Source organism: Schistocerca nitens, chromosome 4, assembly GCF_023898315.1.
Source record: "Schistocerca nitens isolate TAMUIC-IGC-003100 chromosome 4, iqSchNite1.1, whole genome shotgun sequence".
NCBI lineage: Eukaryota > Metazoa > Arthropoda > Insecta > Orthoptera > Acrididae > Schistocerca > Schistocerca nitens.
Window position 1 is genome coordinate 577374809 of NC_064617.1, and position 27328 is coordinate 577402136.

At 42.0% G+C, this 27328-nt stretch overlaps 1 protein-coding gene across 1 annotated transcript in view; it reads left to right on the plus strand.

Moving 5' to 3' along the window:
* Positions 1-553: 553 nt before the first annotated feature.
* The window catches only part of LOC126252980 (serine/threonine-protein kinase Nek8), a 326833-nt gene continuing 300058 nt past the window's right edge, over positions 554-27328 (plus strand). Inside the window, exons 1-4 of the mRNA XM_049954008.1 lie at positions 554-622; positions 13181-13362; positions 25410-25510; positions 25912-26088. Of these exons, the coding sequence (XP_049809965.1) occupies positions 13215-13362; positions 25410-25510; positions 25912-26088 (426 nt within the window). The 5' untranslated portion in view covers positions 554-622; positions 13181-13214. The remainder of the gene's footprint in view (positions 623-13180; positions 13363-25409; positions 25511-25911; positions 26089-27328) is intronic.

Genomic DNA, 27328 nt, shown 5'->3' on the forward strand with positions numbered 1-27328 from the left:
CTCTTTTTTCTAGTTCTCTTAATTCACCTTTTTTATTCAATGTTAGGCACTCTGATCCATACGTTGCTTGTGTCCTAATAACTGAATTATAATGTTTTATCTTCGCTTGTATGGATATTGATTTCTTATTGTAGTAGTTTTGTGTTAATTTATATGCAAATTCTAACTTTTTTATTCTTTCTTTATTTGTTGTGTTATCCAGTCCATTGGCTTGGATCCACTCCCCCAGGTATTTGAATCTATCAACTCTTTTAATTTTTCCATACTTTGTTTTATTAAAATCTGTTTCTTCAAAATAGTAATAGAATTAACGGAGGATGCTGCTTTGCCCTGATAGGTTCAGTAATATCTTCCGACTAGCCGTCTGATGCATGCCTGCACAGCATTGTTTACCCTTTACAATGTAAATGGCTAAAGAAAAAGAGAACGAGAATGTACTGTGTGACCTGGCGAGCCGCAGTTGTCGCTGTGGTGACCGACTGTGTTGACGACGCGACAGAAATCGATGGGCTGGCCCCGGCGGTGGCCGCTTTCGCTCGCAGGTGCGTGCCGACGCGGCTCTGCGCATGCTAGTCGCCTGTCCAGCTGAGCACCTCGAACGTCTCCTCCGAACGTCGTGATTGTAAGTACAGCTCCAAACTGATTGTGTGTAGATTGGAACGTTTTGTTCAAGTTATTTGCGCCATTAGTTGAGAGGACATTTTAAAGTGACATACATAAAGTATACTATGAAACTGTCAAGTAATGATCTGTAAAGCGCTGAATATACATCAGCCAGTCGCAAGGCTACCTCGGTCAGCAGATTTGCTCCTTCTACCCTTACGGGGGCTCCCTAAACTTTCATAATGTTACCGTAATTTATGGACTTAGGCTTTAATGACTGGTGCCGTTAATGTGTAATGTTTAATGTTTAATGTTTAATGTTTATACTGGTCTGATATGGCTCCATTTCATCCCAGCTTATTGACCTGAAGTTACACCGAACATCCTCAGAAGTTTCATGCTCTTCGAGGCTATGTGACCATCGACCTCGAAAGCGCAGTTAATCTTTGAACACATATAGCTAAACTCCACGCGAAAGACTACATAGTTAGACAGAACCGCTGGCCTATTATCCGGTTAAGCAATTTATGTATTACATTCATTTTTAAAAGTGGAAAACATAACTGTGTAGATATTTTGAACAAATGGCCCTCCGACAATCAATAGGTGGGGGGTCACCCTGCTGCCGACAACGTCATCCACAAATAACTTGCAGTTTATGCAAACAGTTTTTAACTATTCTACATTTAACCTCCAAATCGACCCGTTGAAGGCACAGAAATTTATGTGCTTGATCTCTGCTACAGTCCTAAGAATGTTTCGGATAGAATACAAAGAAAGCTGTGTGCACGTGGCCGTACGCAATGGTTCAAATGGTTCAAATGGCTCTGAGCACTATGGGACTCAACTGCTGAGGTCATAAGTCCCCTAGAACTTAGAACTACTTAAACCTAACTAACCTAAGGACATCACACACATCCATGCCCGAGGCAGGATTCGAACCCGCGACCGTAGCGGTCTCGCGGTGCCGGACTGTAGCGCCTAGAACCACTTGGCCACTCCGGCCGGCGTACGCAATGCAGAGTAAACGTAGCCACAGCATAAATTCCTTTCCTGATGGGAAACACAATTTTTGTCATTGTGACTCCAGAAATAATAGTTATTCAAGGTCAGTCAGTGTATGAATTTGATACTGTGAACTGGAACTATGAGGTTTGACAAAAGTGAAAACGTAAACGTCGAAGGATACAAGAAGACATCGAGACTGAAAAATGAAGTTAAGTGTCAAGAACAGCACATAAAACGCCAACTGTTTCCTACTGCAAGTTAACTGTTCAGCTGTCGCGTATTACAGCTACAGGTACAACTTGTAATGCTTGCTTCGATGTTACTACTGTTGATTTTCGGCAGCCGACTGTTCTATTTAAGACCGCATTGGAGAGTGCTAGAACGATTAATTGATGTACCTTTAACGAGCATATCAAATTAACGATAAGCAGATCTTGAATGCGACTAATATCATGGATACACGAATAAAACACAGTGCCGGAACCTAGAAATATCTCTTGTGTGAATAATGGCTTTCGGCGCCAGTAAAGTTATATTTTAAATTGTTAACCGTAAGGTTGTAATTTTGACTCAGAACTGTCAAAACTGGTAGCATAGGACATCATTATTTACAATATTTATAAAACTAAAACCGTACATCATAGTAATAAATTGTCCACTAGAGATTCATCGCAGGACACTTCACCTATATGAAGTTTGCGTGACTTTCGAGACATTTAGTCACACAGAACTGCTTTCAAAATTAGTATCGCACTACGTGTCATTGAAATGCATGAAAAAAGAAACAATCATGAAAAACACACGTTCTGAAATAAAATTACACATATAACATATTAAAGATCTATTTTACTAGCCGTATGAACCGTTGCCAGTTTAACTCTACTGGAGAATTACGCTGACGATGAAAATTTCAATTTGCACGAAATAGTATGTGCTTCGGGAATAACTGGTTTGGTTTCTTATTTGTGCGACCGAGTCAGCTTCGAATGTCTCAAGTGTGCCAATTTCTTTCACATTAGCATATCTGACTTCCTATAATAAATGGCAGGAAGGCCCAAATAATTACAATAATTCTACATCTACATCCATACTCCGCAAGCCACCTGACGGTGTGTGGCGGAGGGTACCCTGAGTACCTCTATCGGTTCTCCCTTCTATTCCAGTCTCGTATCGTTCGTGGAATGAAGGATTGTCGGTATGCCTCTGTGTGGGCTCTAATCTCTCTGATTTTATCCTCATTGTCTCTTCGCGAGATATACGTAGGAGGGAGCAATATACTGCCTGAATCATCGGTGAAGGTATGTTCTCGAAACTTTAACAAAAGCCCGTACCGAGCTACTGAGCGTCTCTCCCGCAGAGTCCTCCACTGGAGTTTATCTATCATCTCCGTAACGCTTTCGCGATTACTAAATGATCCTGTAACGAAGCGCGCTGCTCTCCGTTGGATCTTCTCTATCTCTTCTATCAACCCTATCTGGTACGGATCCCACACTGCTGAGCAGTATTCAAGCAGTGAGCGAACAAGCGTACTGTAACCTACTTCCATTGTTTTCGGATTGCATTTCCTTAGGATTCTTCCAATGAATCTCAGTCTGGCATCTGCTTTACCGACGATCAACTTTATATGATCATTCCATTTTAAATCACTCCTAATGCGTACTCCCAGATAATTTACGGAATTAACTGCTTCCAGTTGCTGACCTGCTATTTTGTAGCTAAATGATAAGGGATTTATCTTACTATGTATTCGCAGCACATTACACTTGTCTACATTGAGATTCAATTGCCATTCCCTGCACCATGCGTCAATTCGCTGCAGATCCTCCTGCATTTCAGTACAATTTTCCATTGTTACAACCTCTCGATACACCACAGCATCATCTGCAAAAAGCCTCAGTGAACTTCCGATGTCATCCACAAGGTCATTTATGTATATTGTGAATAGCAACGGCCCTATGACACTACCCTGCGGCACACCTTAAATCACTCTTACTTCGGAAGACTTCTCTCCATTGAGAATGACATGCTGCGCTCTGTTATCTAATTCATAGCGATGTCAGAGAGATAGTCCTAATGATGGCTAAACAGACATCGCCCAAGCCGGTTATTCGCCTTCATACAATCAGACTCACCCGCACTCCCACAGTAAAAGTTGTAACTAACACACGAAGGGTATTAGTGGTAGAAAATAAAAGAATATGACATAATGTTTGGACAGAAATTAGTGAATATTCTCATTCAAAGACACTTACATTGATACAAGCATCTTAACAGATCGTGGCTAGAAGGAGAATAAGAGGGAAGTAACAAGTGAAGTATTTCGGACAAAAGATGGAGATTGCTCTACAACAATAAGTTGTTTTCTAAACTGATTACTCCAGACGTAACCGCAATATGATTGTATGTTTCACATACATGAGTCTTTTCTTCATCACAAATAACACATTTGTAGTCAGACTATTACATTTGAACTAAAAAAGTAGTTCTATTAAAACATGGCAAAAAAGAGAAAATTAGTAATACGTTGTTGTAATGTGAAATCATCATTGCTCCAAAGAAGTCATCAGATGTGATGAGAGATTATAAATTATTGCTACTTAAATACATAGAGTAGAAATATCTATGGAGAGAGCATTCACATGGGCAGAATTGATTTTGTTTTGTCAATAATCATTGCAACTGTGGTCACGTGACGCGGACAAAGTATCTTTGTCCGCAATGCGTCCTATAAATTTTTTGTGTCATTATAATACTAGTACAGCCATATTCCGTTCGTTAGTCCTGTGTATTTGGTATAGACGTTTTGTAGACACGATAACAATTTGCATTTGATACCTGGATTAAACTGGGCTCTTAGGTTTGAAGAGAAATATCTACGGGCGTCACGACACGGCACCGTTATGTCAGCCTGTATTTACGCTACACATTAGTTTGCTGAGCCCAGTGCCGAAAGGCGAAAGTGAGATTACGAGTCGCCATCTGTGATACAAAAAGTCAGTGTGTAGTGCCTAGTATCAGTATTGGGGAACTAACGACGACAAAGTTTATTAATGGCCAAAGCAAACTTCATAGCATTTTGTTCTTGGCCGCGGGTGAAACAACATTTTAAAACATCGACATTAATTTGCTAGGGAAAACATATATACGTACAAACACATCAAACAATAGCTGTAAAGGAATAAATGGAGCCTCTTTACCTTAACAATTTTTTTCTTGTATAACTAATAAAATCACAACCAATCGCATTTTCCTCCTTCATTAAAGCCATTTCACTTAAAATGTTATGTGATGAAAATTGCTTTGTCAGCTTATGTTCCAATTTATATACGATGTACGATAAATCGTACATTGTAGGTGGCCGCTCTGTTCTGCTATTGTTAAACCTAAATAATGTTTCGCTTTCAGATATCTGACCTGGCTTGTGTTAAGAACACTCAGTGAAAAAAACATCTAAGTCGTCATGTAACATTTCCAGTTTGCGACGAAAGTAAAGCACAATAAGAAAATAAAGAGTACGAAGAAATAGAAGCACAAAATCTACTACTACAGCATTAGTGTTTGCAGAAGACGACACCGGAAAAACTTTCTTCTCGTGAAAGCTTGATGTGCCGTGGTGTGAGATGGCGCATAGTTCATTGACGAACTGTGTGAATGTCGTCATTTGAAACGCATTGTGGAACGTGACTTTACATGGCGTGAGGTGACTTGATGGCCAGTGTGAATTGGCCTTAAACGACCAACGTCGTCCCAAGATCACGTGAGAATTCCAGCTTAATGTTGACAACATTTGCAGAACGCAGTGCTCACTCCAGAGATATTTCTGATCTGTGCTTAACTGGTGGAACAGTGATGTATGCATCCCATACCTAACATAACAGCATTAGAGTAATGTAAGTACTTTTCTGCTGTAGGGGTGGTGGTTAGTGTTTAACGTCTCGTCGACAACGAGGTCATTAGAGACGGAGCGCAAGTTCGGGTTAGGGAAGGATTGGGAAGGAAATCGGCCGTGCCCTTTCAAAGGAACCATCCCGGCATTTGCCTGAAACGATTTAGGGAAATCACGGAAAACCTAAATCAGAATGGCTGGAGACGGGATTGAACCGTCGTCCTCCCGAAAGCGAGTCCAGTGTGCTAACCACTGCGCCACCTCGCTCGGTTTTTCTGCTGTAGACCTAGGTTTGATGTATATTGGTGACCGGTAGACACACAATATATTAATGTTTGGTAGTAGTTGTCCAAACACTTTTGATCATATTCAGTTGGCAAGTGTAGATCACACAGTGTAGAATGTACATCTGAAAGGGGAGGCACTTCGTCAATGTTGGAGTGTTGTCTATTGCAAGTTCCAGAGGATTCTACTATGCAAACCAAAATTATTAATGTCCTCTTTCTGTCATTAATTTTATACAGATTACACTCGGCTCACAAAGAGAGCGTCTTCGGAAGAGAAATGAAGTAACTGACTAGTTTAGAAAATCACTTTTACACTAGGGTGATAACGTCGTGTGATAGCGATATGCACAATACAGATGGCGGTAGTATTGCGTACACGAGGTATAAGATGGCAGTGCATTGGCAGAGCTGTCATTTGCACGTGGGTGGTTTATGTGAAATGGTTTCCAACGTTATTATGGCCGCACGGCCGGAATTAAAAACTTTGAACTCGGAATGGCAGTTAGGAGCTAGGTGCATGGGACATTCCATTTCAGAAATCTTTAAGGAATTCAATATTCCGAGGTCCACAGTGTCAAGATTGTGCCGAGAACGCCACATTTCAGGCATTACATCTCACCTTGGACAACGACCGAGAGCAGCGGCGTTTCCGTAGAGTTGTCCGTGCTAACAGACTTGCAAAACTGCGTGAAAGATCCAATAAATCAATGTGGGAGGTACGACGAACGTATCCACTAGGACAGCACGGCGAAATGTGGCGTTAATGGGCTGTGGCAGCAGACGACCAGTGCGACTACCTTTGCTAACAGCACAACATCGCTTGCAGTGCCTTTCCTGGGCTCGTGATCAAAACGTTTGGACGCTAGACGACTGGAACCGTGGCCTGAACAGATGAGTCCAGATTTCAGTTGTTAAGCGCTGATTGTAGGATTCGTGTGTGGTGCAAACCCCAAGAAGCCCTGGACACAGGCTGTCAACAAGGCATTGTGCAAGAGGGTGGTGGCTTCATAATGGTGTGGGCTGTATTAACATGTTCGGGTATGTGATGACCACTTATAGCCATTCGTGTACATCATGTTCCCCCAAAACGATGGAATTTTTACGGCTGACAGTACGCCACGTCATCAGGCCGCAATTGTTCGCGACTGGCTTGAAGAACAGTCTGTACAATTCGAGTGAATGATTTGGCCTCCCAGATCGTCCGTCATGAATCCCATTGGACATTTATGGAACATAACTGAGAGGTCAGTTCGTACACAAAATCCTACACTAGCAACACTTTCTCAATTGCAGATGGTTATAGACGCAGCATAGCTCAATCAGCATAGCTCAATATCTCTGCAGAGGACTGCCAACGACTTGTTGAGTCCATGCCACTTCGAGTTGCTGCACTGTGTAGGGCAAAGGGCGACCTGACACGATATTAGGAGGTACCCCATGACTTGTCACCTCACTGGGTTTATTTTCTCCTACATGCATCTCATGAAATGACGACAATGGGAGAATAGAGTTAATATGGGTGTTACCAACATATAATGTTTCCACGGTAACAGGAACAGATGTTAAGTGATGGCAGCAGCGCAACGAAATGTAAATACAACTTTTCCTTACTTGGGGCTAGTAACAGATAAGTTTAATCATTTCTAGTAAATGACTAAGAGACTAGTTATGCAAAATTAGAAGAGTGCGTGTCTTAAGACTAGTGTCTGTGGCTGGTCCCTGAACTGCCTGGTATGTTGACTTGAGAGAGAGGACCACCGTTCTTGCAGTTGCAAGGTTGGGGGCTAATGGTTTATATAGTTGTCCACACACACACACACACCCGCGCGCGCGTTAGTAGCAGTATGAGCCATAACGGACAGTAGCAGCGCTGCGACGGACCAATGGCTCAACCAACAGAAGTATAGCGGATCCAGAAAGGAGTACAATCACAGTAGAGGAAGCAGCGGCAGTGGCACAGGTGTGCACGACCACAGGAGTTCTCTTCGCATTTTATTTATTTAAAATAAAATGCGTACCTGTCATATTCCTATCACAATGGTGGTGTTGGTAGCAGCACAGATGGTTGGGGGAAATTTTTTACAGTGTAATTTAGCGATGTCCTGTGCGTGTGTGTGTGTGTGTGTGTGTGTACATTTTTCTCTCTATCAATGTTCCTACTTGGATTTCTGCTGTTATTTACATCTCTGCTGTAATCTTATACTGTAGCGCTCCTCTAAGGCAGCCTGATAGTCATGTATATAATCCCTCATATTTGACCTTAAGTCGTTTTTGTGTGATGCCAGAGATATGTATGCGCACACATTTTTATGTAAATAATACATATCTTTGACCATTATATCACTTTATGACACGGTATGTAAGTGTACATAATTATCTTTCATTTTCAAATGAAATAATGCAGCTTCGTCCCATTTATGTGCATCGTTTTAATACCTCACAATAATTTATTGGAGAGAATAGGGAGTGGGTGTGGGAGCATAGAGCACATTTGAGCATGTTCCATCATCTTCTATTTTTGACTGGGTGAAGCTGGGCAGAAGCATTTTAAATTTCCCTCTAGCAAAACTGGGCTAGTTTCACCATCTTGGATGATGATTGGTTGTTTCATTTTAATACTACACTGTGATTGTCTGGAGGGAGAAGGGGGGAGGAGAGAGCCAGAAGGGGAGAGCAGGTGAGGAGGAAGTGTGGCTTGATGACATCATGCGTTCAAGGTCATTGGTCCCTGTCGCTGAAGGTAGGTTACCCACACTAACACTTGCACTTTCCAAGGTCATTTAATTGCAACATAAGCTAGATAATAACTTGATGTACTACTAACATGTATTTCTAATTGTCTTTATAATAATTCATGAAGTACAAAGCTTTTTCACACACTAACACAAATCTATGCCATGTACTTTATTTCCAACTGTCAGCAGTCAGTAAGTTTGATCAATGCTAATTTACTAAATCCTCTTTCACCCCTAGCAACAGTCACTGGTAGGATACTGAAAATCCTGGGTGCAATGCAAAGTTCAGGAAACACAGGTTATAACCTCAGCTCATAAATTGCATTCAGAAGAAATAGAACCTATTTTTATTCTGTTGTCTTTGTCAAATCCGAGAGGTAGCTGCGCACAGTGACTTAAACATTTGAATTTCTTTGGTGAGATGATCACTCAGACCATCAGGAAACATTCTAATTAGTTTCTAAATTGTATTTATTCCGACAATAACTTCAAAAGTTGCAAAAATGATTCTCATTTCTTCATAGCGAAAATACAGGTGAGAAACAGTTTTGTCTTTGATTATGGCAAAAACTTCTTTTTGAAACTGTTGTTCCTCGGTGTTATCTGGGAGAGTGTTAAGTGCTCCACAATTACCCGAATCAGATTTATCAAAGGAAATCTTCCGTTTCCTTCCTCTCTTTTTTGAAAAAAAAAAAAACTGCTCGGTCCTAATTTAGTAGCCATTTTTTAGCTCTGCTTAAGGACTGAGGCCAGAGAGCTCTTACGTCCTTAACTACGGCATCGATATTTTTCATTTCAGTATCAGGAGAAATATCTTTTGACTGCAGAATCAAGCTTCTTACATTTAAATGGTCAAAAATGTCCCCTCACACATTCAAGAGACTCATTGTTTCAAACTTGGAGAAATAATTGATCAGCGCATTTACTTATGCTACCCCTTCTTGAGACAAACTGCATTGACTTTTTGTGTATTTCAAAGCTTTTATTACTTCTGATAATTGTTCAGCCTTAGGCTTCGCTGCCTCAATTCTTGCGCTCCATCCAGTTTTTCAGATAGGCCCTGAAGAGATCGATCGCCAGTGTTTTTAATAATCCTTCTAATCTCTGTGGGCTTCCACTGAAAAACTGTACAGCTGGTTCAGATGGTTCAAGAATGTACGTACTTTATTGTTTCTAGTACCATGTAACCCTACTAATTTCAGAGTATGAACTGCACGATGAGTAAATGTTGCCAGCGGATAAATGTCTCTAATTTTTGCCTACACACATTTTATTTACCTTGTTATATTTGACCCATTACACAAAGCACTGACCACGACAATAAATCGGTTTCATGCTTGTTAAATACATCTATGGTAGCATTAGTAACTGCATCATCTGTCTTTTTCTGCATATGAAAATATTGCAGAAACCCCTCATTAATTTTCCATTTATTTTCGTTTTTATGAAAAAATACCTGAAAATCATAATGTTCTGTTCGGTTTTAGACACATCAGGATTAGCATTGCAAATAAATGAAGAAAAGCAGAACTTATTGCCTTGATTCTAAAATTTTCTTTAATATATTATCCCTACATAAACATAGAAACTCACTGTGTGTTCTCCAAGATAAATAGTGCGCTATCTTTTCATGTTTCTCCCAATAGCTTTTGATATTAATGGTATCCCTTCTTAAAAATGGGCCATACTTAGCCAATAACTCGGCCAACCCCAAGAAAATACCATTATCTGGCGCCATAATTGCTGACTACTCCGCCTAAAACGCAAATTTCGCGAGGTTAAAAAGACAGTAACATCTAAAATTCTTTTTAACGGCTCGCGTAATAAGTCTCTTTCTTTCAGAAATATCTTCAGGAACGTGGAACGCACAGTGTTATCCGCTTTCCTTTGTTCATAATCTATGCATGCTAAATAATTATTTTTGTGCGACAAACTATTCTCGCGATCAGTTGCTTTCGTGCAGTCAACCTAAATGTAACAGGCGTGTTGTGATCATTCTGCACTGGTAAACATGGTCAACAGAAGAGCTTTTAACTGGCTGTCACTCCGCACTAACCAATTTCTTTGTCTATAAACTGTTGGACTACGAAAAGGTAAATATTTTAAAAACCCTTTCTAATAATTTTGTCTCTAAATGGTTATGGCCATTGCCCAGCATCACTTGGATTCCAGCCACAGTCACTACATCCATCAGATTCAGACTTTTGTTCGGTTACCTCTTCTTCGTTAGGCGGCTAAATGCCTACATCAGATGCTGTTAGTTTAGGTTTCTGCTCAGAACAAATCTCTGCTTCTGCTAACGCCGAAAGATTACACACATGCGACACTGGATTATCTTTTGGTAAAAATAGCCATCTATTAGTTGTTTTATTTTCTCTAGCTCTTTCACAAATTTTTCACAGCTCTAACGTTTTTCTTATCACTTGTATGCACCAGATTTATATGCTATGCATATAAACGCAACACTATCCTGGAAATAAATAATTAAAATACCTACTGAAATATGTTTGCACAAATAAGGAAAGCTTTAAATAATGGAAAAATAGTATTAATAAATTGTTTTTGAAAAATTTGTAACCTACCTCAAAATAAAAACAATATAAACAGGATTGCCTAACAGATTCACAGATACCTGTAGTACTTGCTAAAGCAAAGAAGCCTCATTTTCGCAAAAACTACAACTTGCACACTGCTGTCACTCCTAATGTTCACTGAATTAATTAGAACAAGCACAGCTCTTATACCCGAAACACACTGCATGTAGAACACCAGCAAGCTGACGATAACAACCGAAAACCACACCCGTCAGTTTTGTTGCCAACGCCATTTTTATGATAGCAGCAAGTTTCTAAATTTCAGCAGGCCTATTAATGAAACAACGCTACCAGTATTCTTGTCACCAAAGGGGTTTTAGAAACTCTCTCAGTGCATAATTAAATATATTTAACCTCTAAAGAAGTTATGATTGGCCTAATTATTGCTGACAGACCCGTCATACGCTGGACATGGGGATTTATCGTTTAATTTGGCGATAGGGCAGTTCAGTCATCACCACAGTTGATTACCAGTCTGTGTTCAGAAATTTATTTCGATAGTTAGAAGTAGATAGGTTATAAAGCTTGTCCAGTTTTTCTTGAGTCTTGTTAGAGGCCAGCGTGGCGGACGATGTGGAAGCACTACAGTGACCGCAGGACGAAGAACGTTGTGCGGGAAACATCAACAGTGCTGACAATATGTGCAGATTGCGCAACATTCTGACAACTTGCTGAGAAGGAAATGACGCATGCAAGTAACAATTTTTCGTAAATGTACTTTAAAGCGACGTTCATGTTCACGTGTGGTACTTATTTGTAGCAATGAAACTGATAGGAAATTAAATTGAGGCCACAGCTCAAGTCAAACAATAATCAGAATGATGCGTAATAGCTACTGCAGCGCCGATCAGTGCCGGCTTCCGTAGATCGGCAGCAACGTAAAGCGTCACGAAAACTTACAGTTCTGTCGACGAGTGCTTTGTGTTGCAAGGGGACACTGCCCCCAAAAAATTGGACACGCTATAAAATCATGTTGTTACAGCGTTTTATTTTCTGTGATTTTAAATTTATTAAATAACAAAAGCGTCGCTAGCAACATTGACCGTAAGTGCTTGTACGGTAGCTCAGTACAGTTCGGCGAAAACTTCGATCTTCAAAAAAAAACACAACTGAATAAAGGAGAAAAATACATGTAGAGAAATAATGTTTTCCCTCGCCCCACCCCCACCTTCACCCTCCAAAATCCCGGGGGCCTCCCACATTTATCTGTCAGATAAATAACGAAAAAAAAAACACAACAGTGGTATTTTCGTTGCAGTATTCTCGTATATAACATTTTCCACAGGAAGCGTCACTGTGCCTTGTCGTATCCCATGACTGCTTCGACCAGTATCAGTATACCTACAGAATCCAGCACACAAATACTAGATCATAGCCACAGGAGACGAGATTAACACTTTCGCACTCTCGTCTTCATATGGTCTTGTAACAGAGCAATAGCGTCTGAACTTGGCGTTCCAAGACACGCACCTTTCATTAGAGATGCCCTTAATTAGCTAGTAAGACAGATCCATTTTATATCTGTGTGAGGCCAAGGCCTCATATGTGACATTTAGTCAAGTCAGTCATCTACAAATTTGGTTTACCATACTTTCCTTGTTTTTACTCGAACTAATCAAAGCGTATTTAATGCCTCTTGGAAATTCCTTACTAACCCTATTTTTCTAAAGAGACAGAGATGCCCTGCTTTCCGTTTGTGTCTTAATTTGGTTGATTTGTTCAACAACCACATCTACACAGCCCAAAAAAATAGCATATCATCTACAAAAGCAGAGTTGTAGGTTCATTTCTATGTAGTGAAGCGTGACTCAGTTCCAGATCTTCTTACTGCTCAGTTCTTTGCGCCATTCGCGGACTAGTTGCTCAAGAATCCGACTGAACGGATATGAGAAACCAATTTCCTACCTCGTGTTAATCGCACTTGCATTAAATTCCTTCCAGAATTTCATTTTTCATAAGATAACTCGAAAGCTAAGATTATGGCTACAGATTACTTATTGCTGGACTTCAGATATGAGATAGCTAGCTACTTTCAAATTCAATTGATGTTATGCACGCATGTTACAGGATTTTCCTTCCATCGTAGTCACAGCTGCTACCGATGCTCTCTGGCCGGCCGGACCAGGTGCGCAGCATGGTGCTGGCGTCCAGCAGAGCACCTCATCTCGCTGCCATCTCGGAGTGCGTCAGGACTGACGTCACGGTCGTCTCCTACAAGTATGACGCCGCCTCATTGGACCATATACTGCGTGAGTACGCGAAAACCAATACGGAAGTTAATGACAGAACAACGAGAAATACACTGTAGGGAAAAAAAAAAGAAAGACCAAAAAGGAGTTGTGCGACACAAACGAAAGCCGTTAGACGTGTTTCTGCGTCTGAAAGATGATAGCTACTCAAATTTCACGCCAGTCGCGTGAGAGTGGCGCTAGTAGCGCCACAGCGAGGATGCAAATCAGGTTTGCTTTAAATACACGCTCTAACGGCCATGAGCCTTAGTTACTTTTGACATTAGACGTGGTGAGTTGATTTTAGTCGAGAATGCGTTTAAGGCAACAAAGATGCCATTATCAACTCCCACTGAGTTTGAACGAGTTGTGTAATAGGGCTACGAGGAACTGGATGTTCCTTCTGCGATACTGCAGGAAGACTTGGCAAGAATGTAGTCACTGCACTCGACTGCAGCCAGCGGTGGTCACGAGAATACATGGTCGCAAGAAGACCGGGCTCCGGACGGCCATGTGTCACCACTGACAGGGCGCGTCGTACTGCATCTGTAGCAACAATTTGAGCATTAATTGACAGAGAAGTGACACAACCAGCTGTTATAAACCGGTTACTTCTCGGAGCCAGATGCCCTGAACGTGTATTCCACTGACTCTGAACCACCACAATTTGCGACATCAGTGGGCAGGGTGGAGGTCTGATGTGTTTTTTGATGAAAGCTGGTTCTATTCCGGTGCCAGCGATGGCCGTGTCCTGCTTAAAGGAGGCCACTTGAGGACAAGCACTCAATCTGTCTGCATGCTGGACACACTGGACCTACACTTGGAGTTATAGTCTGGAGTGTGATTTCATATGACAGCAGGAGCACTCTCCTGATTATCCCACGCTCTCTGGTTGCAAAGCTGTTCGTCACTCTGGTGGTTCGACCTGTTCTGCTCCCACTCATGAACACCATTCCAGGCGGGTGTTTTCCAGCAGGATAACGCTCGCCCACATACCGCTGTTTAACCCAACATGCTCTACAGTGTCGACATGTTGCCTTGGCCTGCTCGATCACGAGATCTGTCTCCAATGGAGCGAATATGTGACATCAACGGACAACAACTCCAGCGTCATCGACAAAAAGCATTAACTGTACCCACCAAGTGCAGCAGGCATTGAACTCCATCCGACAAACTGACAACCGGCTGTACAACAGAATGGATGCACGTTTTCATGCTTGTATTCAACTTTCTGGCGATTAGACCGATTATTAGTGTACCAGCATTTCATATTTGCAATGGCTTACCTTGCGCTTACATTAACCTATCTTGCAATATTGATCACTTAAATATGTTACCTAGACAATTGTATTTCCGAAATTTCATTACTGCATATTAACTGTTTTTTGGTGTTGCTATTTTTGCCGTCATTGTCTCTTAATACAAACCACGACTCAAAACACAATTATGTTCGCAATTTGCGTCAACTGGACAGTGAGCACACTTGGGCCGTCACTTGCACAGTAAGCTTGTCTTCAGCCTAGCTCCGACCCGCTTGTTGCGGGCGGCGCATGAGCAAATTCGGCTAGCATGATTCTTCAACGTTTTCGGTTTCTTATGGCAGGCACACTGCAGGACGTCGTCTCCATGAGCTGAATGAAAAGGGTGTAGTACTAGCTAGTGTGAGGTGTCTGTTGAGCACTGATGATGCTGTGAGATCTGAACCCAGTGACAGTGAACAGATCATCCCCCACGAGAACGTGCGACCGAAAAAATGAAGTTACGCAACGGATAACTAATTAAATATCTGAGTTAAACAGGGGCGACCCAATTACACATGAAATATGGGTACCACAACTCACATAGATATACTGATAAAGGTTTCCATCAGATGATATAATGAAATTCATGAAATTAAAGATCATTATAACAAACCGATTTATTTCTGTATGCATTAATGTTATTCTAGCCACTGAATAAACAGTTTCTGTCCCGTTTCTGTGTTGTTTTGCGCTTTTTATATGTGCAGCTTTTTGTCCCCGCTATGAATAGTGGCATTACGAAGTATCCGACATTATATGCCCATTGCGTTCGTTTTGTTCTCCAGGGAAAGGGTTGAGAAGGATTACATTCACTGGCAGCAGCAGTTTCTGTCCGGTTTCAAACCAGCTGTCGCTGACAGTCCTTGTCGGTCAGGACTGTTTTACAACTGTTCTTACAACATGTTAAATGGCAGCCAGTTGTGCACCACTCCTTGTAGACATGCTAGACAGCTTGCGTTGACACACCAACAAGTCGGACAACTTCATTCACGGCGTGGTCACGGACATGTTCAAACGCAATAGCTCCTGAATGAGATTTTCACTCTGCAGCGGAGTGTGCGCTGATATGAAACTTCCTGGCAGATTAAAACTGTGTGCCGGACCGAGGCTCTAACTCGGGACCTTTGCCTTCCGCGGGCAAGTGCTCTACCATCTGAGCTACCCAAGCACGACTCACGCCCCGTCCTCACAGCTTTACTTCTGCCAGTACCTCGTCTCCTACCTTCCAAACTTAACAGAAGCTCTCCTGCGAAGCTTGCAGAACTAGCAATCCTGAAAGAAGGGTACTGCGGAGACATGGCTTAACCACAGCCTGGGGGATGTTTTCAGAATGAGATTTTCACTTTGCAGCGAAGTGTACGCTGATATGAAACTTCCTGGCAGATTAAAACTGTGTGCCGGACCGAGGCTCTAACTCGGGACCTTTGTCTTCCGCGGGCAAGTGCTCTACCATCTGAGCGACCCAAGCACGACTCACGCGCCGTCCTCACAGCTGGTAGAGCACTTGCCCGCGAAAGGCAAAGGTCCCGAGTTCGAGTCTCGGTCCGGCACACAGTTTTAATCTGCCAGGAAGTTTCAACTGTCCATGTATTGACCCACCAAGGGCAACAGGCATTTATCTCCAACCCACAAAATGAAGCCGCCTGTACAACAGAATGGATGCGCTTTTATTCGACATTCCGGCGGTTAGACTGGTTATTAGTTACCAGCATTCCATATTTGCACTGGCTTACCTTGCGCTTACATTAAGCTATCTTGCAATATTAATCACTTAAATATTTTACCAAGACAATTGTATTTCCGAAATTTTATTACTGTATATTAATTGTTTTTTGATGTTGCGATTTTAGCCGCTAGTGTTTGTTAACACAAACCACGACTCAAAACAGAATTACGTTCGCAATTTGCGTCAACTGCTCAGTGAGCACACTTGGGCCTTCAATTACAAAGTAAGCTTGCCTTCAACCTAGCTCCGAGCAGCCTGTTGCGGGCGGCCACTTGAGCCCAATGGGCTAGCATGATTCTTCAACTATTCGGTATCTTATGGCAGGTACACTACAGGACGTCGTCTCCATGAGCTGAATTGTAGTACTAGCTAGTGTGAGGTGTCTGTTGAGCACTGATGACGCTGTGAGATCTGAACCCAGTGACCTATACAGTAAACAGATCGTTCCCCATGAGATCATGTGAATGAAAAAGTGAAGTCACGTAACGGATAACTAGTTAAATATCTGAGTTAAACAGGGGCGACCCAATTACACATGAAATATGGGTACCAAAACTCACATAGATATACTGATAAAGGTTTCCATCAAATTATATCATGAAATTCATGAAATTAAAGGTCACTATATCAAACTGATGTATTACTGTATGGCTAGAATAAAGCCACTGAATAAACAGCTCCTGTCCAGTTTCTGTGTTGTTTTGCGCTTTTTATATGTGCAGCTTTTTGTCCCCGCTATGAATAGTGGCATTACGAAGTATCCGACATTATATGCCCATTGCGTTCGTTTTGTTCGCTAGGGAAAGGGTTGAGATGGATTACATTCACTGGCAGCAGCAGTTTCTGTCCGGTTTCAAACCAATGACAGTGTGTGACGCTCATCTCCAGTCCTTGTCGGTCAGGACTTTTTTACGACAACTGTTCTTACACCATATTAAATGGCAGCCAGTTCTGCACCATTCCTTGTAGACACGCTAGACAGCTTGCGTTGATACACCCACAAACTGGACAACTTCATTCACGGCGTGGTCACGGACACGTTTAAACGCTATAGCTCCTTTCTGCCATTCTGTCACATCACCACGTCGCCCCCCGTTTACTGCAGTGATTCTATACAACCGACTATTACGTACATACAGCCTCACTTCCTTGACTTACATCAGTGATGAAGGGACACGTGGCCACGTGGTGCTGGTTCTACACCATCAACATTGCTCCAAAGCGACCAGTATAGTCTTCCTAGGGCATGTCTAACAGTCTGTCTGGTCAACTTGTTACAAACATTTGTTAGGGTTCCCTTGCATCAATTTCACTATCGCAACTTAAATCATTCGTCATTATTTTAACACTTAGGATTCTAGTCTTGTACGTAGCTGCCATTACATTTGAACTGGCTGAAATACACTGGTGTCCAAAATTGAAGCAATAAACCGAAATTTTGCAAGATTGCGTTTATTTTGCCACAAAACAGTATAACCAGGTGATAGTAAAGTAGAAACGGTATAAAGAATACAGAACGTAAATAGCTGCAACACGCATAACGGTAGACAAAAATGATCCTCGTTTTTTCCAACTTGACGGATTTACACAAACATTCCGACAACTGGTTAATGCGTTCAGTATGAGGTGTGACCACTTCTGGCACCAATACAGGCCCGACAAACGACAGAGCGTGCTGTGAATGATGTCATAAATCTCATGTTGAGGTAATAAAGCCAATTTTTCCTGCAGTGTGCTCGCAAATCTTGGAGAGTGGCTGGTGGACGCTGACATGATGCAACCCGTGTCCCTAGTGCATCCCAGACGTGCTCTGTGGTATTCAAATCTGGAGAGGGAGCAGGCCACGCCATGCGTGCGAAATCTTCCGTTTCCAAGAAAACATCAACTACGTGTGCCCTATGAGGTCGAGCAATGCGAAGACTGGGCCCACGGCACCTCGCAAAAACCGCACATGAGTTCCCAAGATCTCATCGCGATATCTGACAGCAATTAAACCTTGCCGATTTAAGAGTACAGTTTCATGATCATGTATTCGAGTGGTCAACATAGTCCCTGCCCACACCTCAGTCTCTTTCCACAGTGTTTCGGTCCCAAAATCGTGCATCACGTTCCCTGCAGATGCGAATACGTGGAGAATCATTGTCCAGACAAGATCTTGACTCATCGGTGAAAGAAACATTGGCCCGCTGTTCGACCGTCCAGGTGGCATGTTAATGGCTCCATTCTAGACGTTCCCTTCTATGGAGACGCGTCAGAGGTACACATACAGTATGTCCCCGACAATGAAGGCCACTCTGCTGAAGTCTTCTATACACCGTTTGCCTCGATACAACACTTCCAGTGGAAGCTGCGAGATCAGATGCCAGTTGCTGCGCAGTACTAAGGCGGTAACGTCATGCCCTTACAGCCAAATAAGGTTCTCTCTTTCTGATGTTGCACGTGGTCGGCCCCGCCTTGGTCTTCGGGATACAGTTGAGATCTCTATAAATTGTCGCCACATCCGAAAAACAACAGAACGATTCACATTAAGCTACCGTGCCACATCAGTTTGCGATTGTCCTGCTTCCACTTTTACCATAGCCTTCCACCGCAGACAGCCCTGAAGGCGTCTTCTCTGTGCCATACTGCACCATCTGTGACTGTGTACACAGCGATTGTGGATGTAGGACTACCCAGCAAACACTATCCCGGTTGATAGGTGACTTGACGTCATCGTCGGCGTGGTTATCCGTTGACCAGAATGCCATCTTCCGTGCAGGACACGATCGTACGGACATCTGTTGACAATTCCTATGATTGTATCGTGAATTAGACATAGAATGGGGAAAAAGTGATTTGTTGATTTAATTTTGGACATCGGCATACGTCGTTTTTTGGAAGTAGTAACTCGTGTGTAGAAATATATAGTTGTAATTTCAAAACGTTTTTAGGTTTATTAGACTTTCTACTTTAAATATACATATTTTGGCATTGCTACTGTTAAATCTGAATTTACAAATGATATTTCAGTTTAAGTAATAATCACAGATAAAAACTGAGAAGGACTTCTGTATTTCGAATACTACCTCGGGAAGTAAACAGGCGATCTTTCTGATTAAATATCTTTTGAAGCCAGTTCAAATCTAAAGGAACACACAAAACATAAGAACAATGCAAAATTTTGCATTCGTTGTTGGTACAGTGTGATACAAATTGAAACGGCCGGCCGAAGTGGCCGTGCGGTTAAAGGCGCTGCAGTCTGGAACCGCAAGACTGCTACGGTCGCAGGTTCGAATCCTGCCTCGGGCATGGATGTTTGTGATGTCCTTAGGTTAGTTAGGTTTAACTAGTTCTAAGTTCTAGGGGACTAATGACCTCAGCAGTTGAGTCCCATGGTGCTCAGAGCCATTTGAACCATTTTTGAACAAATTGAAACACTACACTCACAGGAATCATATGCTTGAATTGATTTCCTGGTTTACAAGCAGGCGAAATTTTCATACAAGCAGGTGAACCTTTCATAACAACAGTCTGCGAAAACAACACGATAAATGTGTAATTTGAACCATCATCAGGTTCAAAAATGGCTCTGAGCACTATGGGACTTAACATCTATGGTCATCAGTCCCCTAGAACTTAGAACTACTTAAACCTAACTAACTTAAGGACATCACACAACACCCAGTCAACACGAGGCAGAAAAAATCCCATCAGGTATTTCTTTCTCATCATCTGCATAATCAGCAAGGACTCTGTAAATCATTTGCTATAGACGTTTCTTCTCTTTACTGCATATTTTGTACACAAAATCAATACAAGCGTACACAAAACACACGACATAGAGAGAAGTTGAACATCAGCTAACGTCTAAAAAACAGGAGACGATAAAAAATATTTCAAAAACGACAAGTTTTTCCATCTAACAAAATCTGTGAATCATGCGGATCTAACAGACGTTTGCGGGAGCCGTAAATATACGTTTGACACCGTGGAGAATTATCATAATTGGCGTGACGTAGAATTGTGTTCGCCGCATATTCCCATTGCCCGCAAGCGTCGAATATTACGTCAGCCGCACGCTAAAAGTGATAATTGCTGAGACAATGTACTAATGTTCGTCAAACTCGACTCAGAGAAATCCATATGACATCTGTTCACCATAACGCTGAAGAACGAAATCGACGAAGCTGCAGAAAACTTCTAAAACTATTCTGTGTGACAAACACAATAGACAGTAAGGAATAATTATGTACGGTAACTATGTCTTTCGACGTGGTATTCGACTGATACGTCTTTCAACTGAAACGTCTGCAGCACACAATTTGTTCTACATGTATTTTATTATTCTCTAACTTACAGGAATTTTTGTGATTGCTGCCACTCACTGCAATTCTTAAGGCGTGATTATCAAGTTGTTGTTGTTGTGGTCTTCACTCCTGAGACTGGTTTGATGCAGCTCTCCATGCTACTCTATCCTGTGCAAGCTTCTTCATCTCCCAGTACCTACTGCAGCCTACATCCTTCTGAATCTGCTTAGTCTATTCATCTCTTTGCCTCCCTCTACGATTTTTACCCTCCACGCTGCCCTCCAGTACCAAATTGGTGATTCCTTGATGCCTCAGAACATGTCCTATCAATCTATCCCTTCTTCTAGTCAAGTTGTGCCACAAACTCCTCTTCTCCCCAAATCTATTCAATACCTCCTCATTAGTTATGTGATCTACCCGTCTAATCTTCAGCATTCTTCTGTAGCACCACATTTCGAAAGCTTCTATTCTCTTCTTGTCTAAACTATTTATCGTCCATGTTTCACTTCCATACAAATACTTTCAGAAACGACTTTCTGACACTTATATCTATACTCGATGTTAACAAATTTCTCTTCTTCAGAAACGCTTTCCTTGCCATTGCCACATTTTATATCCTCTCTACTTCGACCATCATCTGTTATTTTGCTCCCCAAATAGCAAAACTCCTTTACTACTTAAAGTGTCTCATTTCCTAATCTAATTCCCGCAGCATCACCCGACTTAATTCGACTACATTCCATTATCCTCGTTTTGCTTTTATTAATGTTCATCTTATATCCTCCTTTCAAGACACTATCCATTCCGTTCAACTGCTCTTCCAAGTCCTTTGCTGTCTCTGACAGAATTACAATGTCATCGGCAAACCTCAAAGTTTTTATTTCTTCTCCATGGATTTTAATACCTACTCCGAATTTTTCTTTTGTTTCCTTCACTGCTTGCTCAATATACAGATTGAATAACAACGGGGAGAGGCTACAACCCTGTTTCACTCCCTTCCCAACCACTGCTTACCTTTCATGCCCCTCAACTCTTATAACTGCCATTTGGTTTCTATACAAATTGTAAATAGCCTTTCGCTCCCTATATTTTACCCCTGCCACCTTCAGAATTTGAAAGAGAGTATTCCTGTCAACATTGTCAAAAGCTTTCTCTAAGTCTACAAATGCTAGAAACGTAGGTTTGCTTTTCCTTAATCTAGCTTCTAAGATAAGTCGTAGGGTCACTATTGCCTCACGTGTTCTAACATTTCTACGGAATCCAAACTGATCTTCCCCTAGGTCGGCTTCTACTAGTTTTTCTATTGGTCTGTAAAGAATTCGCGTTAGTATTTTGCAGGTGAGACTTATTAAACTGATAATTCGGTAATTTTCACATCTGTCAACACCTGCTTTCTTTGGGATTGGAATTATTATATTCTTCTTTAAGTCTGAGGGTATTTCGTCTGTCTCATACATCTTGCTCACCAGATGGTAGAGTTTTGTCAGGACTGGCTCTCCCAAGGCCGTCAGTAGTTCTAATGGAATCTTGTCTAATCCCGGGGCCTTGTTTTGACACAGGTCTTTCAGTGCTCTGTCAAACTCTTCACGCAGTATCATATCTCCCATTTCATCTTCATCTACATCCTCTTCCATTTCCATAATATTGTCCTCAAGTACATCGCCCTTGTATAGACCCTCTATATACTCCTTCCACCTTTCTGCTTTCCCTTCTTTGCTTAGAACTGGGTTTCCATCTGAGTTCTTAATATTCATGCAAGTGGTTCTCTTTTCTCCAAAGGTCTCTTTAATTTTCCTGTAGGCAGTATCTATCTTACCCCTAGTGAGATAAGCCTCTACATTCTTACATTTATCCACTAGCCATGCCTGCTCAGCCATTTTGCACTTTCTGTCGATCTCATTTTTGAGACGTTTGTATTCCTTTTTGCCTGCTTCATTTACTGCATTTTTATATTTTCTCCTTTCATCAATTAAATTCAATATTTCTTCTGTTACCCAAGGATTTCTACTAGCCCTCGTCTTTTTACCTACTTGATCCTCTGCTGCCTTCACTACTTCATCCCTCAAAGCTACCCATTCTTCTTCTACTGTATTTCTTTCCCCCATTCCTGCCATTTGTTCCCTTACGCTTTCCCTGAAACTCTGTACAACCTCTGGTTTAGTCAGTTTATCCAGGTCCCATCTCCTTAAATTCCCACCTTATAAGTATGAGCAGCTATTTAGACATGCGCTATTCAGGTTGTACGTCATTCTACCACATCACTCCTATCCCCTGCCACTGGAAGCGTAAAAAAGATTCCAGTCATTTAGCGTCGTGTCTCTTGATTACGATTAGTCCACGCCATAAAATGAATCCGTGCAGGTATTTCGTGAAGTTTCTGATATGTACCTCCAAAAAGACTCATTCCTTTAGTAATTCTATGGTTGACATACAGGGATTTGACAAAATCGTGGAAACATAAGAAACACAACTCATTATCAAGCCTAAAACGGTGTAGGAAAATTGTTAGTATTCAAAACGAGCTCCAATCGTCTTGGAAAGGATAGATGCAGGTCCTGTATGGCTTTCATGCGAATCATACCATTCTTCCTACAGAACAGGAGCAATTTCAGGTGATAATGATAGAGGTGGTTTGCAGCCACACACACTTCTCTCCAAAGAGAGCTCCCTTCGCGTTGCTTTGGTACTGACGGGAATGACAAAAACGACATTCGGTTCTGCAGTGACTTCTGCAGCTGACGTCCTCTTATTTTTGTCACAATCCTGCTCAATGACCGTCTGTCTCGATCACTTAACATGCATTTCCGTTCGCACTATGACTTAGCAGATGATGTTTTTCTGCTTTCCCTGTATAAGGCATAAATCTGTGATACGGTGCCTCTTGTAACACGAAATACTTTGGCTATCTTGGTGACGGAGGTACCCACCGTACGTGGACCAACGATTTGCCCACGTTAACGTAGCGAATGCACTGCAACTACACATAACATTGTTCTGACCACGGCTGACACGTGTAGCGTATAGAGGACATTGCACAGATGCCACTTATGGCCAAACACAATAGCGCAACCTGCAGGCTTGGCTAGCATCTGCATTTACATTCCAGCATCCATTTCTCGCTGTTTTTCTGTATTTTTGTCCAACTCCTGTAACGTGTCTGTATCAAGCTTACGTAACGCCATGTATTTCCTTGTACAGAAATAACATTACACACGTGAATTCCGGTCTGTCTTCGTTGTTATCCCTCTTCGCAGCTTTTATTGTGTAATCCATAAAATTCGATTTATATTTCACACATACACTACCGGCCATTAGAATTGCCACACCACGAAGATGACGTGCTACAGACGCGAAATTTAACCGAAAGGAAGAAGATGCTGTGATATGCAAATGATTAGATTTTCAGAGCATTCACACAAGGTTGACGCCGGTGGCGACACCTACAACGTGCTGACATGAGGATAGTTTCCAACCGATTTCTCATACACAAACAGCAGTTGACCGGCGTTGCCTGGTGAAACGTTCTTGTGATGCCTCGTGTAAGGAGGAGAAATGCGTACCATCACGTTTCCGACTTTGATAAAGGTCGGAATGTAGCCTATCGCGATTGCGGTTTATCGTATCGCGACATTGCTGCTCGCGTTGGTCGAGATCCAATGACTGTTAGCAGAATATGGAATCGGTGGGTTCAGGAGGGTAATACGGAACGCCGTGCTGGATCCCAAAGGCCTAATATCACTAGCAGTCGAGATGATAGGCATCTTATCCGCATGGCTGTAACGGATCGTACAGCCACGTCTCGATCCCTGAGTCAACAGATGGGGACGTTTGCAAGACAACAACCATCTGCAAGAACAGTTCGACGACGTTTACAGCAGCATGGACTATCAGCTCGGAGACCATGGCTGCGGTTACCCTTGACGCTGCATCACAGACAGGAGCGCCTGCGATGGTGTGCTCAACGACGAACCTGGGTGCACGAATGGCAAAACGTCATCTTTTCGGATGAATCCAGGTTATGTTTACAGCATCATGATGGTCGCATCCGTGTTTGGCGACATCGCGGTGAACGCACATTGGAAGCGTGTATTCGTCATCGCCATACTGGCGTATCACCCGGCGTGATGGTATGGGGTGCCATTGCTTACACGTCTCGGTCACCTCTTGTTCGCATTGACGGCACTTTGAACAATGGACGTTACATTTCAGATGTGTTCCGACCCGTGGCTCTACCCTTCATTCGATCCCTGCGAAACCCTACATTTCAGCAGGATAATGCACGACCGCATGTTGCAGGTACTGTACGGGCCTTTCTGGATACAGAAAATGTTCGACTGCTGCCCTGGCCAGTACATTCTCCAGATCTCTCACCAATTGAAAACGTCTGGTCAATGGTGGCCGAGCAACTGGCTCGTCACAATACGCCAGTCACTACTCTTGATGAACTGTGGTATCGTGTTGAAGCTGCGTGGGTAGCTGTACCTGTACACGCCATCCAAGCTCTGTTTGACTCAATGCCCAGGCGTATCAAGGCCGTTATTACGGCCAGAGGTGGTTGTTCTGGGTACTGATTTCTCAGGATATATGCACCCAAAGTGCGTGAAAATGTAATCACATGTCATTTCTAGTATAATATATTTGTCCAATGAATACCCGTTTATAATCTGCATTTCTTCTTGGTGTAGCAATTTTAATGACCAGTTGTGTAGTTACAACAAAAGTGACATGTTTATGTTATCTATGCTTTTCCCACAGAACTAGTCCAAAGAAATCTTGGAAAAACACGAGTGGAGAGAATTGCAATGATGATGCACTGCTCAGAAACGGATATATTCTTGTCCTCTGTTGGTGGGAAGGTATGTATTCTGGCTTCTCTTTAAACTTTATAAAAACTCTACTGTCCAAGCTGTTAATGGTACCTAAATGTATTAATTAGTTAGTTCTCAGCTGCTAAAACAGATTTTTTTTTGCAACATATTTCTCTCAGGTAGACAGTGTAAAGTTCTAAGTAATGACTTATCATTAAAAGTATCGAATATTGTGTTGTAAGCGAAGTAATTTGGCGATATCGTGAAATCAATAATCATAACATAATCTTAGAGTTTCTTCTTCTTATCTTGTCTGTGTTTGAATAAAAGATGAAGTGAGAGAAGTCCTGAAATCCACAAGACATTGATACACATCGCAGTAAGAGAGATAAGAGAGCAATATGACTCCATTTGTAATAAAGTAATTATAATTTCTTCTTGATTAAAAGGTGTTGAGCGTAGTCGGCAATAAAGTTGATTCTGATGTCAGGATCTTCCTGAGACAGCTGATCACAATTCACATGGACCGAACAACAGGGCGTTGTCGACTCGATTTTCTCAATGCCGCTCCAGCACTGCATCCCAACGGTCTCTTCATGGCCAAACAGCTGGAAATTCTTCTTGGGGTGAGTTTCTTCTTGTGTTTTGGTACAATTTGTATAAATGGATATTTATTTATTAGTTGGAACCACTTCCAGGGCTGGAGCGTAATCTCGATACTGGCAGTGGAAGCATAGGAAGGGAGCTCCACGCAGGACATACGTCCGAGCAAGCCCAAATTCATAACTCTCTAGTTACTTGTTCCATGATTAATGATAAACGTTATGATATGGAGTATATAAATGGAACAAATGTAGAACACTTATGTAGCCCATAACTAAATAAAAATAGATGTTGGGCACTTACAGTTTTCCTTTAATGACTAATTATCTCTACTCAAGAAATCTTCTATGGTACAGAAGGAGTTGATAAGAAGAAAACTCCTTAATCTACAGTTAAAAACTCGGACATTTTATTTCCATGGGTTGACTGTTAAAGAGTTTTATAACTACTTATTTAACCCCTTTCTATGCCAAAGTTAAACTCATCAGATCATTTTCTCTTCTAATGTGGTACTTGTTATTATCTCTGTTACTCTCAAACTTACAATGGATTGTTGACAGCAAATTTCATAAGTGAATAATTGTACTCTGAGGCTGCCATTAATATTCCCAGCTGCTTAATGAGATACGTACAAGATGTACGGGTGTGAACTCCATACAGAACTGTATGAATCATGTTTGCCTAAGCGAGGAGTTATCCGAGAATATTGTCCCATAACACATCAACGAATGAACATTTGCACTCTAGCATAAAATGATCGAACACACGAAATAGTCGCTAGTGGACTGCACGTCGGTTTTCTTATTAACATCTCTGAGAATTTCTTCAAGTGTTTATCTGCACTTAGAAGTTGTCAGGAAAGCTGCAACCCAACAATAAACCTGCTTGTTCGTAGTGGGAATGGTTGTAAGCCTTCTCTCAAGCAGCCCAGGGCCTTCGTGACTCAGCAGTGGCCCCCTGCTCCCTGTCAGTCTTGAAACGGGACTTCAGTTAAACCGTATCTGGCCGGCTTGCGAACGAAGAAATGAAGATTAGGTTTAACAACTTACCGACATCGAAGTCATTAGAGACGGAGCACAAGCTCGGAATTTTTCAGGAATAAGAAAGGAAAGCGGTCCTTCTCCTCCAAAGGAACCATTTCGGCATGTGCCTGGAGCGATTTTAGGGAAATGACAGAAAACCTAAATCCGGATGGCTTAACGCGGATTTGACCTGTTGTCCTCGAATACGAGTCCAGTGTGCTAACCACTGCGCAAACTCACT